Genomic DNA, 18,371 nt, shown 5'->3' on the forward strand with positions numbered 1-18,371 from the left:
ATCAGAAAGAAGGAACACGAGAAGCTGGAGAAATACCAAGGGCTCAGAGAAGAGCTCGAGAGGATGTGGAGGGTGAAGGTAACGGTGGTCCCAGTGGTAATCGGAGCACTAGGTGCGGTGACTCCCAAGCTAGGCGAGTGGCTCCAGCAGATCCCGGGAACAACATCAGAGATCTCTGTCCAGAAGAGCGCAGTCCTGGGAACAGCTAGGATACTGCGCAGGACCCTCAAGCTCCCAGGCCTCTGGTAGAGGACCCGAGCTTGAAGGATAAACCGCCCGCAGGGGCGAGATGGGTGTTTATATATAAATATATATATATATATGTAATATATATATATATATATATATATATATATATATATATATATATATATATATATATATACATATATGTTTTGTGGTTTCCCTTTGTCATGATTTATTCGCTGAGGTCCCTCCTCCCCCCTCCATTCCATGCCCATGTGAGTTTATTGTGTCCTCTCTGTTTACATTTGTCCTCCCGTGATACACATCTGCCTCGTGTGCCCTCTCGCTTCCTGTCTCTCCGTGTTCCTTCACCCTCATAGTAATTTCTCTGTGCTCAGTCTCTCTTACCTGTTCCCATGTTGCTCTTCTTGTGTTTCATCTCATCTCCCCGTTTGCCTCCCTGTTTATCCCTGCTGTTGTGTCTTGCCCGTGAGTCTTAGGTCTGCATCTGTGCTTCATGTTTTATTTTGACAGTCTCGTGTTTCATGTTCAGTGTCTTTAGTTCTGCTTCCCCTTTGGTGTCATGTTCAATTGTATCAGCTGTGTTTCCCATGTGTTCCCCCTTCTCTCATCACCCTCGTGTGTACTTATGAGGTCTGTTGTCATTCAGTCTTTGTCAGGTCATCTGTTGTATTCACACCATGTTTCCAAGGTCTTCACTTTTCCATGTCTGTTGTTTCCAGGGTTCGCGTGTTTAGTTTAGTACTTAGTTTTCCCAGTTTTGTCTTGGTTAGTTCCTGCCTTTTTGTTTGTATTAGTGGTGGGCGGATCAATCCAAATATTGATTGTATCGATACCAAGTCGGCATCGATAATGGATTGATACTAGCCTAGGGAGATCGATTCTTTACTTGAAGTTCCACTCTTGTCTGCAATGCTGTGCTTTCGGTGAAGACGAAACTGCCAGGTCGCTGGACTCGCCACTCCTGTGTCAGCGCAGAGCAGGCACCCTGTGCTCCCCCTTCCCCCTCTTGTGTTTAGGTGTTGCACTGTCACGTGACGTGATTTAGACGTTTTGGGGCTTGTTAAGTTTTTTATATTTCATTTATTTGTTCACTAGTTGTTTTTGTTGTTGAGACCTTTAATTGCCGCACAGCAAGAAGGTCCTGAGTTCAATTCCACCATCAGGCCGGGGTCTTTCTGTGTGGAGTTTTCACGTTCTCCCCGTGTTTGCGTGGGTTCCCTCCGGGTATTCTGGCTTCCTCCCAAAATCCAAAGACATGTAGTTTGTGGGGATAGGTTAATTGATTAGTCTAAATTGCCCATAGGTGTGAATGCAGCAGTGGATGTGAGTGCAAATGATTGTCTGTCTCTGCGTGTTAGCCCTGCGACAGACTGGCGACCTATCCAGGCTGTACCCCGCCTTTCACCCTATGACAGCTGGTATAGCATAGCATAGCATAGCATCTTTATTTATAACGCACTTTACATCCAACAATGTTGACCAAAGTGCTACAAATATAAAACAGAGAGAAAACAGTTTAAATTACATATAAAATATCTTAAAATTAAAAATAATATAATTAATAAGAAAACATATTAAGAGACATCAACAAGTCCTGCTGTGCTGAAAGCCAAGGTAAATAAATATGTTTTAAGACGTGATTTAGAAACAGTGCCTGTCTAACATGTAAAGGCAACTCATTCCACAATTTTGGTGCTGCCACAGCAAACGCCCGATCCCCTCTGAGCTTACGATTAGTCCTAGGCACACTCAGGAGGAGCTGGTCTGCCGACCTGAGGGACCGGGAGGGTATGTATGGATGAAGAAGCTCTGAGAGGTACAGAGGGGCAGCATTGGACAAACATTTAAAAACAAATAAAAGCAGCTTAAAATGGATCCTAAAATGCACAGGCAGCCAATGAAGTGAATATAAAACTGGGGTGATATGCTTGCATCTACGAGTGCCAAGTTCAAATTGCTGTCTCGCAAGAAAGTGCTTAATTTGGGCCAGTTGCCTCAGATGAAAGAAACTAGACCTTACAACCAACCCGATCTGGCTTTCAAGCTTAAGCTCAGGATCCATTTTAAAACCCAGATTTACAATCTCTGGTTTACAGAATGATTTCAGGGATTGCAAATCAACACACGGAACAGCAGTGGAGGCAGGTCTAAACACCATTACTTCAGTTTTAGAATCATTAAAACAAAGAAAGTTTAGCGCCGACCACGACTTGACGACCTCCAGACATGTTTGCAAACGATTTACAGACAACCCATCTTTCTTTTTAAGAGGAACATAAATCTGGCAGTCATCTGCATAACAGTGAAAAGAGAGTCCGTGTTTCCTAAGAATTGAGCCCAATGGAAGTAAATAGGCTCCAGCATCCCCCGCGACCCTGAAAAGGATAAGCGGAAGCGAATAGATGGATGGATGGATGGATGAATTTTAATTGTAATTTTTGTATTGTAGTTTCTCAACAGTACTTGTTTGTTTAAATTTGTTTACTGGTTTGTGTGAACTTTAAGATTTTTCTAAAAAATATATAAATAAATAAAAAAAAAAAAAAAACTTGATAACTAAACCACCACAGCAGACCCGATGGCATTGTCATACTTTGAAGCATAATTTATTCAAATACATACATTCAACGGCTGCAGCTCTCCTGCTGCCAGCCATACACATGACCACCAAAAACAACAACACCAAAGCTGGCGAGGCGTGATTGTAGATGCCGTGCATACCACATACCCCCTGAGACCAAGGAGCCATCCGGCTGAACCTACTTCCCACTCCGCGAGCAGGCAAGGGAATCCCCAACCTCCACAAAGAATGGACGGTCGAGGTCTGCCTGTACCAAAACCGGCGCCGAAGAAAACAACTGCTTGAGCCGTTCGAATGCCTGCTGGGCACCCAGAGACCACTGAAACTGCAACTTGGGAGAGGTGAGGTTAGTCAATGGCAAGGCAATCTTGCTGAAATTGCAAATAAAGCGCCTGTAAAACTTATCAAATCCCAGGAATTTCTATAACTCCTTGCAGGTCTTGGGTTCTGGCCATTCGAAAACTGCCTTGATCTTCGCTGGATCCACGCGCTGCCGCCCCTGCTCAACAATGAACCCAAGGAAAAAGACAGTTTGTACATGGAACTCGCACTTCTCTGGCTTAACAAACAGGCGGTTCTCCAGCAGCACGAGCTTTACATGCTTCACATGCTCCATCCGGTAATACTTCCCCTAGCCCAGTCCAACTGGGGGTTGTGTAGCTGAAGCCAAGGACAGCTTAGCACCAAGGCTGGTGCTAGGCTGGTGCTATCAGATGATTTAAAGAGAAAAAGCTTAATCTGCTCTGAGTGGCTGCCGGAGAAAGTGAGCGTAATTTTCTGAGTGCGATGAGTAACAGTAGTTAGAGGGCTGCCATCAAAAACAGAAACTTGGAAAGCTTCAGAGAGGGAGACAATGGGTAGGCCCAATGCATGGGCTAGCGATTCATCCAGAAAACTCTGCTCAGCCCCAGAATCAATTAGCATGGTACACGGGTGAGTGAGGGACCGAAAAATCACCTTGGCCGGACAACTGAGGTGGGGGGTAGTGTTAGCAGCGGCACCCGTCAGCATTCCCACCGCTACTGACAGGCAGCCTCTTTTACCCGCTTCGGGCATGTATTGACAAAATGTCCCCTCTTCCCACACACAAAATACTCACCTGTGCGCAGTCTTCTTCTCCGATTAGCGGCACTAAACCGGGCTTGTCCCAGTTGCATTGGCTGCTCCTCCTCCTCCTCCACTAGTTCCTCATCTTCTTCTCTCCATTCAGCAGAGGACATTCCATTCGGGGCGCTAGTGCCCTCTGCCGGCCGCCTCCCTTCTCCTGACTGTTTCCCAAATTCTCACAAATGGTTATCTAGTTGAATACACATATTGTTCAAAGCATTCAATGTCTTGGGCAGCTCTCTTGTTGCCAACTCAATGTCCTCATTCAAACAGTTCAGAAAGGCTCCCCGGAGCGCATTGTCCAGCCATCCAGTCTCCTCGGCCAGGATCCAGAAATCCACGGAGAAATCTGTCTCACTCTTACGCCCCTGCTTCAGGGTAAACAAACAATTAGCCGCGCTGTCCGGATTTGACCCCTTGTCAACAACACATCGGAACTTGCTCAGAAAATCTTGATAAGAGACGTTAGATTGAACATTCAAAACTGCCTGTGCCCACTGCAGCGTCCGACCAGTCATTATTACACCATAAGAGTAATTTTTGAGCAATCAGAGCCATAAGCTTGTGTCTGCTGCCTGAAAATTAAAGAACATTGCATCAAAAAACCCCTACTCTTAGCCAGATCTCCATCAAACTTCTCTGGGACCGGCAACGTGTGTTCTCGCCTAGGTGGTGGTGGCGAGGTAGGTAACGGGCAGGCAGCGACGGATTAGACGGTGGAGCCTTAGCAGAAGTACCAGGTGGAGTGAATAACATACCTTGAAGGTCGGCTAGCACCTGTCGTAATGCCGTCTGTTCCTTAACAAAATGTCTCATCATCTTTTAGTGGCGTTTCAAAACTTCACCCTGAACTGAGAGTTCACGCTGGACAGGGTTTGAGTCCGCTGGGTCCATGGCTGGCTGGAGTATTCTGTCACGGTTGGAGAAAGAGAGGACCCAGGCATGGAGCTCTGAATGCAAGGGAGTGCGTTTATTTACAGTGAAAAAGGTTAGCAACAGTTCAATATGCAAAAAGTGATCAGTCGTGTCCTCCTTCCTGTGCTCACACAGTGCATGGTAGTGAATCTCCGTTCCTCCTCCAGGTGTCCTCCCATTCTTGTGATTGTCCTCTGTCCACATTCCCCATCACACACAGAACAGTAAATCACTCGTTAGGCAGGCAACACTGAACACATGAACACATGAATGGTCCGCGAATACTACCAGGCTTAGTGTAATACACCGGTCAGGGGAAACGTAAGACCCTGACAAAGGGGAACGCTGGCTAATACGTCAGGTTCCGTGTCGGGCTCGTAGCCGAAAAATAGCTTTACTTTGTTGTCTGGGTCAAGTTTGCTAGCGAGAGACAGAGAGAGTCCTTGAAAGGCTGCTCCAACGGAACTTATTGTTTCGGAGGAAAACACGAACACAGTGTACAGTCGAGCATTAATAGCTTACTTACAAGTGGGCTCATCAGGCACTCTTTGTGGCTGCAGTGATTATTATTATATTTACATGCTTCATACATGCTATTCCTGTAACACTCTGCCTATTGGCTTCATTTTAACTCATTTTTTTGAATAATAATTTTTAAAAATATTTCTTGACATCATTATGCGGGCCACAGGTATGGCGTTATTTTTGTAAAAAAAAATTTGAGCGCACGTAAAAAAAAATTTCCAAGTACAAGTGTTGCATTTTGAGGAGAAATGTATTTTGAGCGAAGAAAAGCTAAATTTGAGTGAACAAACTTCATTGCTGCGTGCAAAAAATGTATTTCAGTGTTTGCTATTATCCATACACACACACACAATAGCAGCCCCTCTCGCTCAGTTTTTGCATTTGCGCTTGCTCGCAATGTGTTGATTGCGCCCTCAACATTTCTGCCCATGCACGCTCAACTCTTTCTATACACCGTTATATTTGTGCCACAAAACCAGCCAATCACAGACTTGGATGCAAAAAATTCTTATTGTTTGGGTCTCCAATCAGCTCGAAATGACAAAATGCAATATCCCAGAATCCATTTCGTCCAAAACTCAAACGAGGCAGTGGCAGAGGAACTCAGAGTGGCGGAGTTTGAAATATTACTCTTTCTGGGTCACAAAATAAACTTTTAAGATATTTTCATGCGAGAATGGTGCTGTGTAAACTTCAAATATCTGCTTGATTTATCAAGACATCACATATTTGCAAAAGTGCTCTAACGTTTTCGGAGATGCCTGTTACCCACCAGCTGACCGCATAGCTGGACTGTCCATTGGGCATACTGGGCATTTTCCCGGTGGGCCGATGGTGATTTTTCATGTTTGTTTGTTTGTTTTTGTAACGGTATAAACAATGAAAGGTGGTGGATTAGCCAATTGGTCATGATCAACTCTGGGCTGGACCAATTACAATACATCCGTATTGAGGGGAAAAGGAACTCTATTCGTCCTGGACTTCAGCTAGAATGAAAAAAAGACACAAAGCTGAATTTATTCTGTGTTTTTGCTGCACAACTGCCTGTTCTTCTCTCATTCTCCCCCCTCCCCCTCCTGTCATCAATGATCAGCTGATCATCTCTCTTGTTTATCGCCCACTTTGCGCCAGAAAGAGGAAACCAGCGGATGTTGCGCTAAACAACAGCAGCACGTTCAAACTTGATCAGCTGTTGTTAGAATTTATTTAATATTACTTTCTAGTATCAGCTGATGTTTGCTGGAGCCACAGCTGTAAAAGCTGCTGGTCATGATATCGGTTTGGATATGTGGTGAGAGGGAAACATGAAGGTGATACAAATCATACATATATACCAACAAGACAGTGTACATCACTGTCACAACAGAGTTTGTTTTACAGGGTGGGCCATTTATATGGATACACCGTAATAAAATGGGAATGGTTGGTGATATTAAAGTCCTGTTTGTGGCACATTAGTATATGTGAGGGGGCAAACTCCTCAAGATCCAGTATCCGTAGTTTCAGGTGCTGCACATCTCATATCTTCACACCATAGACAATTGCCTTCAGATGACCCCAAAGATAAAAGTCTAAGGGGGTCAGATCGGGAGACGTTGGGGGGTAATTCAACTGGCCCACAACGGCCAATCCACTTTCCAGGAAACTGTTCATCTAGGAATGCTCGGACCTGGCACCCATAATGTGGTGGTGCACCATCTTGCTGGAAAAACTCAGGGAACGTACCAGCTTCAGTGCATAAAGAGGGAAACACATCATCATGTAGCAGTTTCAAATATCCAGTGGCCTTGAGGTTTCCATTGATGAAGAATGGACCCACTATTGTTGTACCCCATATACCACACCAAACCATCACTTTTGTTGTTCCAACAGTCTTGGAGGGATCCATCCAATGTGGGTTAGTGTCAGACCAATAGCGGTGGTTTTGTTTGTTAACTTCACCATTCACATAAAAGTTTGCCTCATCACTGAACAAAATCTTCTGCATGAACTGAGGGTCCTGTTCCAATTTTTGTTTTGCCCATTCTGCAAATTCTGTGCGCCGATCTGGGTCATCCTCATTGAGATGCTGCAGTAGCTGGAGTTTGTAAGGGTGCCATTTGTGAGTAGCTAATATCCGCCGAAGGGATGTTCGACTAATGTCACTCTCCAGTGACATGCGGCGAGTGCTACGCTGTGGGCTCTTGCTGAATGAAGCTAGGACAGCCACTGATGTTTCTTCATTAGTGACAGTTTTCTTGCATCCACATTTTGGCAAATCCAACACTGAACCAGTTTCACGAAACTTAGCAAGCAGTTTGCTAACTGTAGCATGGGAGATGGGTGGTCTTGTAGGGTGTCTTGCATTGAAATCTGCTGCAATGACCCGGTTACTGCATTCACCAGATATCAACACAATTTCGATCCGCTCCTCACGTGTTAACCTCTTCGACATGTCAATGGCTGTGAACAAAGAGAAACTTGTAAGTGACTCATGAAAGAATAAAGTTATGTTGAAACCAAGCACACCATTATGTCTGTGAAGGTTCTCAGTCATCCAGGTCATCGTAGTCAAAGGAGCTTGCAAAGAAAAGCGTCTGGACTTCTTTAAGTTGCTTGAAGACGTTTCACCTCTCATCCGAGAAGCTTCTTCAGTTCTAAGGTCAAATGGCCGAGAGTCCCAGATTTAAACCCAGTGGGAGTATCCCCCCAAAGAGGGACAAAAGGACCCCCTGATGATCCTCTAATCACCTGAGCCAAGGTGTGAAAGTGGGTGTGGGTCCCAATCAGCCAGAGTTTCGGGTGAGCTCATTGTGAAACCTGGCCCCACCTTGTCATGTGAATTCCTGAGGTCAGATGGCCCAGGATGTGAGTGGGCGTTAAGGCGTCTGGGGAGGGAACTCAAAACTGGATTATAGATGGCAGACAGTTGGTGTTGTAAACCACCGCCTCTGTTCAAAGATGGTCGCTCACAGTGGACATAGATGGCTTCTTTCACTCCTCTTTCAAACCATCTGTCCTCTCTGTCCAAAATGTGAACATTGGCATCCTCGAAAGAGTGACCTTTATCCTTTAGATCAGTGGTTCCCAAACTTTTTTTGCTAGGCCCCCCTTGTTTTACAAGAAAAATGTTCGCGCCCCCCCACCCCCGCACGCGCGCACGCACACGCACATCCTCCAACCACACACCCATATTTTGCTCCATTCCGATTTATTTCACACCTCAAACATTTATTAAACAATTAAGCAAATACAAGTAATCTGCAATAAATTACAGGCAGCAATGAAATAAACTACTAACTCTTTTACGCTGCGTCCACACCTACACGGATATTTTTGAAAACGCAGCTGTTTCGTCCACACGTAAACGGCGTTTTGAATCACCGAAAACGGAGATTTTTTTAAAACTCCTTTTTTGTGTTTACGTGTGGACGAGGAATACAGAGTTCGTCACGCAACGTCAAAGGTATGTGCCTTTTTTCACGTCATGTTATTGTTTACATGAGATGAATTGCAGAATGGCAGACAGAGACAAAACACTGTTACTGTTAATCTGACTATCTGCAGGTTTTACACGCTTACATTTACACACGCAGTTACTGTCCCTCCATTTAGAAAGGCAGAGGCGTCACGGTGTGATTATTTTACGTGTAGTTGTTTTATTCCTGTGTAATAATATTCAACATTGCTATCAATACATTTTTCAAAAAATGCCTCTCTGTGCAAAATGGGTTTAAAAACATAAACAGCTGTGGGATACTGTTTGTCCGTGATTTAGACAGAGGGAACAAATCGTGGCAGGATCAGCCTGATATTATTTGTATCCCACTGTAACTTTACTGTATAAAGAGCTAACATCTCCAAAATGTCAGGAGTAGTTAGTCATTACAACAAGTGTTTGTGAACTAAAAATCAAGAATGTGGGATCCTGTTTGTCCGTGATTTGAAGAGCCCAGTGCGTGCTCCCGATGCAGGGAAAAGCAATTCTGCAGGGGAGACCTACCTTGGCACTTGTGCAGGTGAAACCAAAGGGAAGATATGCTTCACCATATTTTCTAGTCTTTGGCTTAGAATGAAGTTGGTTTGGAAACATATTCAGCCATGCTTCATCTCCTGCTTTGCGTTTCTGTGGGTGCACCGTGCTAGCAGTGTCTAAGCGTTTTGGGTTTTTTTCCCTTTTCATCCCGCGCCCCCCCTGCCATGGCTCTGCGCCCCCCCTAGGGGGCGGGCCCCACACTTTGGGAAGGTCTGCTTTAGATGCAGATGGACTGCTGAGTCTTGTCCTGTGGCGGTGGCTCTTCTATGTTGTGCCATGCGCTTGTGAAGTGGCTGTTTGGTCTCTCCAATGTAGAGGTCTGGGCATTCCTCGCTGCACTGTACAGCATACACCACGTTGTTAAGTCTGTGTTTTGGAGTTTTGTCTTTCGGGTGAACCAGTTTTTGTCTGAGTGTGTTGCTGGGTCTGAAGTACACTGGGATGTCGTGCTTGGAGAAAACTCTCCTGAGTTTTTCTGATACACCGGCTACATAGGGGATGACAATGTTGTTGCGTCCAGTAGCGGTTTTTGATACGGGCGACACGGGCGGTTGCCCGGGGCGGCATCGTGGTGGGGGGCGGCATCACGGGCATCGGCAAAAAAAAAAAAAAAAAAATTGCTCGTACTCATGCTGCCCCGACATCAGCCAGCGCATATTGGGAATGGCATAGGCACCGATCGGTTTTCTATCGCCCATTTGCTGGGAGTAAGGGCGCCCTCCGTTTGCGAGATGTGCCTGCTGCTTGCAGCACAGGGAGGAGAGGGCGGGGCGGCGGGGGATTCACTGGCTGACTGGAGCAGCATCTAATAACCAACTCGCAAAATAAAACAAAATAAAAACAAACCAACAAACACAAAAACACCAGACATTATGATGCAGACTTATAATTTGCACCAATGTTTTTTCGAAATTCTATATGCGAAAAGTGAGCGCGAGAGCCCTCGGTGCGCCTGCTCGCTGCTGAAGTCAAAGTAAACTTTATTGTCATCTCCGCTACATACTGTCCAGTATATAGAGAGACGAGACGACAAAGCTCCAGTTACAGCAGTGCAAGTAAACAAACAATAAATATAAGAAGAGTAAGAAAATAAATATACACTTTAGGACTCGGGGTAAAGGATCAATAACAATTTAAAATTTATAATTTACAGTTTGATGATTTAAAGTCTCACACAACCTGTCAAATTGGGAGGGGGGCCTGCTTCTTCCAAATAGAGCACATTTCATTTATAATGTTGTAAATCCAAGCCTATTATGTATTCATGATTTGAATCCTGGATTGTGCGAAATCCCAGAAATAAACCTTAGACAAAGCGAATCTGTGAACTAAGGTGTAGGTCTATTAGGTTAAGTTGTGGCGATCCTCGCGTTGGGGGATTTGTGTTCATACTGGAGTGCAAAATTAAAACCAATGGAAGATGGACAAGAAAAGTTCAAAGCCATCAGGTGCTCAGTTTAGAAAAAATAGAAAAGAAGAGGAGGAGAAACGAGCAAAAGATACAGGTAAGCAGATGTGTCATTGGATGATGGCAGGTCATCCTGAAACAATCAGAATCAGAATACTTTATTAATCCCTAAGGAAATAATGTGGATTACAGTTGTTCCAATAAGAAATTGCAAAAATACTAACAGTAACAGACTAAACTCCAAACAATACATTATGTTACAGATTTTAATATTAATTAGTCATTGTCAATTGTTGATTTGTCCTGCTCTCATTGTATGACGATTTATGATGGCTGTTTGGTAGCCGTTTGCATTCTATGCATACTCTCTCTCTCTTCATATGTGTCTGTGTGTATGTTTCTCTGGTGAAATTCAGTGTGGTTCCGACAACAGTTTTATGTTAATGTACAATCCCTAATATGTTTTGTGTGTGTGTGGGGGGGGGGCAGAGGGAGTTTTCGCCCAGGGCGCCAAACAGGCTAGGACCGCCACTGGTTGCATCTGTCTTTCTTATCCTCCCTCGCTGGTGTCTGATCTTCTTTTCTGTGCCTCTTTGCTGACTTTATAAACGCCCAATTAGGATAACCTCATGCTTTGAGTGCTTCCTTTACGTGTGTGTGTTCCTTCTTTTTTCCCTCAGGCTTAGAGGGAACATGTTCTGCCCGGTGGTGTAGGGTCCTAATTACTCCAAGTTTGTGTTCCAGAGGGTGATGGGAGTCAAAGAGGAGGTACTGGTCCGTGTGTGTGGGCTTCCGGTAAACTTCGATGTTGAGGTTGCCATTCTCTTCAATGTGCACGGCGCAGTCCAGGAAAGGCAAACAGTTATCCTTTGTGTCTTCCCTGGTGAACTTGATGTTTTTATCCACGGCGTTAATGTGCGCAGTGAAGGATTCCACTTCTCGTGTCTTGATTTTGACCCAGGTGTCATCTACATATCTGTACCAGTGGCTGGGTACTCTTCCTTTGAAAGAGCCAAGAGCCTTCCTTTCCACTTCCTCCATGTAAAGGTTGGCTACAATAGGTGACACGGGGGAGCCCATGGCACAGCCATGTTTTTGTCTGTAGAAGCCTTTGTTGTATTTGAAGTATGTTGTGGTAAGGCAGAGGTCTAACAGTGTGCAGATCTGATCGGGTGTGAAGTTGGTCCTGTCTTCCATGGAGCTGTCTTCTTGTAGTCGTTTTCTGACAGTCTCCACTGCTTCCGTGGTGGGTATGCAAGTGAAGAGAGAGACTACATCAAAGGACACCATGGTTTCATCTGGATCCAGGGTAAGTTTTTTAACCTTGTCGGTGAAGTCGGTGGAGTTCTTGATGTGGTGTGGGGTGTTCCCCACAAGAGGTGCAAGGATGGTAGCAAGGTGTTTTGCAATGTTATAAGTGGCTGAGTTTATGCTACTGACTATGGGTCTGAGTGGGACCCCTTCCTTGTGGATTTTAGGAAGTCCATAAATGCAGGGTATGGCATCCCCTGGATAAAGGCGGTGATATGTAATGCGGTCAATGATTTTGTCCTTTTCAAGGTCTTGAAGGCAAGCTATAACTTTCTTTTTGTAGCTGCTTGTGGGGTCTCGCTTTAAAGCTTCGTAGGTGTTGTTGTCACTGAGGAGAGTAGTGATCTTTGTGTGGTAATCTGTTGTGTTTAGGACCACGGTGCACCTTCCCTTATCAGCTGGTAATATAGTGATGTTGTGGTCTTTGCTCAGGGAAGCGACGGCCTTCTTTTCTTGTAATATGAGGTTAGACGGAGGGACTTTGGCACTGGAGAGGGTGGCTGAGACTTTCATCCTGATTTGCTCTGCTTCTGTCTGTGATAATTTATTAATCTGTATGGCGGTTTCTGTGGCTGTGATGAGGTCCTGCGTGATGAGGTGATGAGGTTGAACAGAGGCGGTGGTTTACGACACCAACTGTCTGCCATCTATAATCCAGTTTTGAGTTCCCTCCCCAGACGCCTTAACGCCCACTCACATCCTGGGCCATCTGACCTCAGGAATTCGCATGACAAGGTGGGGCCAGGTTTCACAATGAGCTCACCCGAAACCCTGGCTGATTGGGACCCACACCCGCTTTCACACCTTGGCTCAGGTGATTAGAGGATCATCAGGGGGTCCTTTTGTCCCTCTTTGGGGGGATACTCCCACTGGGTTTAAATCTGGGACTCTCGGCCATTTGACCTTAGAACTGAAGAAGCTTCTCGGTTGAGAGTTGAAACGTCTTCAAGCAACTTAAAGAAGTCCAGACGCTTTTCTTTGCAAGCTCCTTTGACCAAGCACACCATTGTTTTTCTTGTGACATTACCAATAAGTTTGATGTGTCACATGGCCCCCTTCCTATTGAAAAAACAAAAGTTGTATCCAAGATGGCCGACTTCTAAATGGCCACCATGGTCACCACCCATCTTGAGGAGTTTGCCCCCTCACATATACTAATGTGCCACAAACAGGACTTTAATATCACCAACCATTCCCATTTTATTACGGTGTATCCATATAAATGGCCCACCCTGTAGTTTAAAGGCTTTATGGTTTTTCCTATAATACCTGGTGGTGTAGTCGGCCGATTTTCTGTCAGTTCAGCCTTATATATTATGTTTAACCCGAGTGACCACCTGGTCAGCTGGTGGGTAACAGGCATCTCCGAAAACGTTAGAGCACTTTTGCAAATATGTGATGTCTTGATAAATCGAGCAGATATTTGAAGTTTACACATCACCATTCTCGCATGAAAATATCTTAAAAGTTTATTTTGTGACCCAGAAAGAGTAATATTTCAAACTCCACCATTCTGTGTTCCTCCGCCACTGCCTCGTTTGAGTTTTGGACGAAATGGATTCTGGGATATTGCATTTCGTCATTTCAAGCTGATTGGAGACCCAAACAACCAATCAGAATTTTTTGCATCCAAGTCTGTGATTGGCTAGTTTTGTGGCACAAATATAACGGTGTACTGAAAGAGTTGAACGCGCATGGGCAGAAATGTTGAGAGCGCAAGCAACACATTGCGAGCAAGCGCAAATGCAAAAACTGAGCGAGAGGGGCTGCTATTGTGTGTGTGTATGGATAATAGCAAACACTGAAATACATTTTTTGCACGCAGCAATGAATTTTGTTCACTCAAATTTAGCTTTTCTTCGCTCAAAATACATTTCTCCTCAAAATGCAACACTTGCACCTGCAATTTTTTTTACGTGGGCTCAATTTTTTTTTACGTGCGCTCAGAATATTGGCACAAAAATACGCGATACACACTTAGGGTGTGACAGGTAGTGACATGGGCCGTGACCTTAAGAAACAGGCATTAGAGCCTCTTAATGCGTGTTTTGTTTGGGGTTCCACCGGCGTGGAATTACCAAAGGAGGGCATAGCCTAACATATGAAACCGGAAAAGGCCGCTATGTGATCCATTTATTTCAACAAAGTAACTGTATTCTGAATACCACCTTTTAAAACGGTAACTGTAACGGAATACAGTTACTCGTATTTTGTATTTTAAATACGTAACGGCAGTACATGTATTCCGTTACTCCCCAACACTGGTGAGGCCACTGAGTGCAGCGCAGACAGTACATGTCACGTACTGCTCATGAATGCATCCCCACACATGCTTCATTAATCTACTCAACCTACTCATGTCGCCCTAGAATTAAGGTCTGCATCAAGCAGAAACTAACCACAGTGACAGCACATCACTGTATCATCTGTGTTTTCTCTTATACTTAATTTAAAGTAGCACTATATTGCTACCCGATGGCAGCATAACCATTCTGCTCTCTCACCAGGAAGTAATGGCAAAAAATGCTCCAGCACAATGGCATGCAGCAACCGATCCTCCTCTCTCATCAGACCAAGCTCCAGCCACCTAGCTGCTGCATCCCAGAGCTGAAGGTTATGCTTGCCTTCATCCAGCTAACCAGGATCCAATGGCAGTGTTCCTCCAGAGAGGCCCAGCCAGTCTAGGATCGCCATACTTAACATTATTAATGATAAAGCTTCATAAAGCTTTTAGAACAATGAAATGTCCCATCAGGTACAAGGTAGTGATTAACGGAAGGGAATACTGATACCTTCAGTTAAAATCTTTTTCGAATACATGTTGACAACATTTTGGCTCGCTTAAGGATTTTTACAATTAGAACATTTATCATAATTTTTGAAAATGTCATAAACCAGACACACACAGCAACACCTTAATCAAAAATGACCAAGTAAATTGAAACTTTGATCAAATATCTACTCTAAGCATAAATGTACTTTTATGATAGTCATGTTTTTCTCTCCCCGACAAGGGTAAAAAATGACCCCACCTTGGCAAGGTACAAATCCATAATCTCCTGATCTCTAGATTTTCTTTTTCCAATTAAATTCTGCAAAATTATACACCTGGGTTGGCACAAATTAGTGTATTTGATAGCACCGGATTGTCCAGCATTTTGGCCAAAATTAAATCAAAGCTGTTCAAAAGATGACTGCAGTGCAGAGGGGCACAGATGTATAGTGACGGTGCACTGGGAGTGTCTGGCAAAGGCACCAGCCTGTGAGATCTTAAATTTCCAAATCTAGCAGAATGTCGACAAGCATTGCAAGGATGAAGGTAGTCTCAATTTTTCTCCAGGAAGAGGCTGGGAAGATCAAATCTGAATTGACTATGTTTTCTCTGTAGTCGCACATCTGTAGTCGCAAGGTAGCTGTTGCCTGTTGTTACAGAAATACCCAAACCAGAAGTGGACATGAGGTGTCAGTCCCATTGCTACTAGCCATTTGATGCACTTAGCACTAGCCACAACAACACTGATCGCAAAAAGTGTGACTTGTTCCTGGTAGGACTTTATGTTCATATTTTTTATGGACAGAATTTCTTGGCAGATTCAAGTGCAGGAGGCTTCAACTTTGGTAGTGTCAGGATCTCAAATGACATGGTTTTGTTGACTTGCAAATTTGACAGCTGAGTTCAGTAGATCATAGTACAACATAAAATGACAATGAATTTGAATGTCTAAGCTTAAATTAAGCTTTGGACTACGTAAAAACATACATGGAGAAATTTTAAATTTCCCTTAAGAAGCAGAAAAAGATATGTTATTCCTCTACAATACTAAAGACTTCTAATAACTGATTTGTTAATGTAACAATTTTACAATGTATCTTATTTAAAACAAACAAAATATTCAGACATGACGGTCAACAGAAAAGAATGCCACTGTTTGGCCCTCCTCCTCCTCCTCCTCTGTGTTGCAGCTATAAAAGTGTTGTCTTGTTCAATCTGGAGGGAAGCAGCTGAGTTTAATGTTATGTGTTCTTAATATCTAACTGTGTAACAGAATCTTAAATATTTTAAAATATAAAACTACTTGCTGTTTGGTTTTGATTGCTAATGTGGACATTGTACAACAGGTGCAACAGCTGCTCAGAAGGAACGTGCCATAATCAGGTAACATGTGTGTGTAAAACAGCATTTGAACATTATCATAGAAACGTTGCTCAGCCATATTGATGTCTGGTATCTGTATCTAATGAATATAATATATCATTATTACTGATCTATCTTATTCACTGTGTCATATTATGGAGAAAATGGGAAACTCAAGTGAGACTGTATCATTTGTCCTGGCTGCTTATGGAAATGTTGGAGAGTTAAAATACCTTTATTTCATCATAATACTGGTCTGGTACCTCTCTATATGTGTGGCCAACACAGTCCTTATTGTGGTCATACGTGTGGACAGCAGACTGCATGAGCCAATGTATATATTACTTTGTAATTTATGTGTGAATGAAATAAATGCCAGCACATCACTGTATCCTCTTTTGCTCTCACAGATGTTTTCAGACAGTCATGAGGTGACTGTGCCGTGGTGTTTTCTGCAGATGTGTTGTTTGTACACAAGTGCTTCTGTTGAGCTTTGTAGTTTAGCAGCCATGGCCTATGACAGATATATCTCAATCTGTAATCCATTTAGCTATAATGTCATTATGAAGACAGAGAGAGTGTTTTTGTTGATTCTGCTTGTGTGGGTTTTTTCATTTCTTAGTTTTATTTTCTCATATTCATTCATCTTCAGTTTGAAGTTTTGCGGAAATATTATTCACAATGCGTATTGTGACCACCAATTAATAATTAGACTTTCATGTTCAGTTTCAATCCAAAGCTTTATTTCTGACATATCCTTTGCCATCGTGAGTGTTTTCTTACCATTCAGTCTCATTTTAGTTTCTTACCTGAAGATTTTGAGAGTTTGTCGAAAAACATCAAAAGAAAACAAGCAGAAAGCCGTAACTACTTGCACCCCTCACATCATCTCTGTGTCAAACCTGTGTGTCGGGTGTATTCTTTACTTGATTGATTTCAGGTTTTTAGTTTCTCAGGTACCAGATGAAGTTCGTATAATTTTGCCTATGTATGTCCTCATTTTTCAGCCTATGCTCACCCCATTTATGTATGGATTTAATTTGCCAAAGATAAGACAATCATATCAAAGGTTTTTTGTGAAAGAGAAAATAAATATCCTTGTTCAAATTTAGCCTGTCTTAGAGCATCTTTGCTCTGTTGGAGAACAACATTCAGCAGATATATAACAAAAAAAATAACAAAAAAGCTTTGCAACATGTAATTTCTCCTAATTCTAAACAAAGCAATTTATTAAACACTCCAAAATTGTGTCTTTTTTTGAATTTATTTAAAATAAACTACCAGGCTCATGTCACAGTGTAATCCTCTATAGTACTGTATTGCTCTTAAGTAGGAAACCAAATTTCTGGTTGTTACACATTGTCACCCCAGAACAGTGAAAGATGGAATATATATCCAGACATATAATGCTCATGAACTTATACCAACGTACAGCAAATGCACACAAGATCTTTTCACTGGATGCAATGTTACTCCAAAGCCCAAAGAAGAGAGATGTGATATTCAACCCCTTTTCATGAAGTTCCACACAGAACACAGGAACACATAGGCCTACAATCAGAAATGCAGACTAACTCATGCATGAACACACACAGAAACAGAACCCCAGTTATTTTGTAATAAGAAAATCAAGGAACCGGGTTTCTTTGCCTAGTGCCAGTTCCAGAATTGGGTGAGACAGTGGAACGGATTTGCCCTCAAGTCAGTAGATCCATTCCACTGTATCACAGAGTCTGTTGCTATCTTGGTATCTTAAATTAAAGCAAGTGGCACTGCCGCCTCATGCAGCTGCCACATTATTGCAGGTGTTCCACATCTGCAATAATGTGTGGAACACACCTGCAATAATGCTCTAGTTCCAAAGTGCTTGCTGCCCGTAGTAATGGTAATCCCTGAATAAGATAGTGGGCACTAAATTGCAGTATATGTTTAGATTAGTTTTGGTAGGACAAGCATAGTGCAGTTATAAAATCAGCCAAAGCAGAGACTCAGGTGTAGGAGGCCATGGAACAAGACGTAAGGCCTACTGGGTGCAATTTTTGCAAAACTTAAGTTGACTCAGGAGAATAACACAGTCCTCTACTCACATAGAGTATAGTGCTGGTCGGGTGCCACTTCCTTTAAATTAATATACCAAAATAGCAAAAGACTCTGTGATACAGTG

The 18,371-nt window shown here is 43.3% G+C and overlaps 1 protein-coding gene across 1 annotated transcript; it reads left to right on the forward strand.

The window, feature by feature from the left end:
* Window positions 1–16,371: 16,371 nt before the first annotated feature.
* On the forward strand, window positions 16,372–17,319 carry LOC134644051 (olfactory receptor 4D1-like). The gene has a single exon (XM_063496709.1). The coding sequence runs from the start codon at window positions 16,372–16,374 to the stop codon at window positions 17,317–17,319; it is 948 nt and encodes a 315-aa protein (XP_063352779.1).
* The last annotated feature ends 1,052 nt before the right edge of the window (window positions 17,320–18,371 follow it).

Source organism: Pelmatolapia mariae, linkage group LG16_19 (genome assembly GCF_036321145.2).
Source record: "Pelmatolapia mariae isolate MD_Pm_ZW linkage group LG16_19, Pm_UMD_F_2, whole genome shotgun sequence".
Taxonomy (NCBI): Eukaryota; Metazoa; Chordata; class Actinopteri; order Cichliformes; family Cichlidae; genus Pelmatolapia; species Pelmatolapia mariae.

Excerpts from the sequence above, each read along its gene's own strand:
- LOC134644051 (XM_063496709.1), top strand. The coding sequence starts at position 16,372 with ATGGGAAACTCAAGTGAGACTGTATCATTTGTCCTGGCTGCTTATGGA.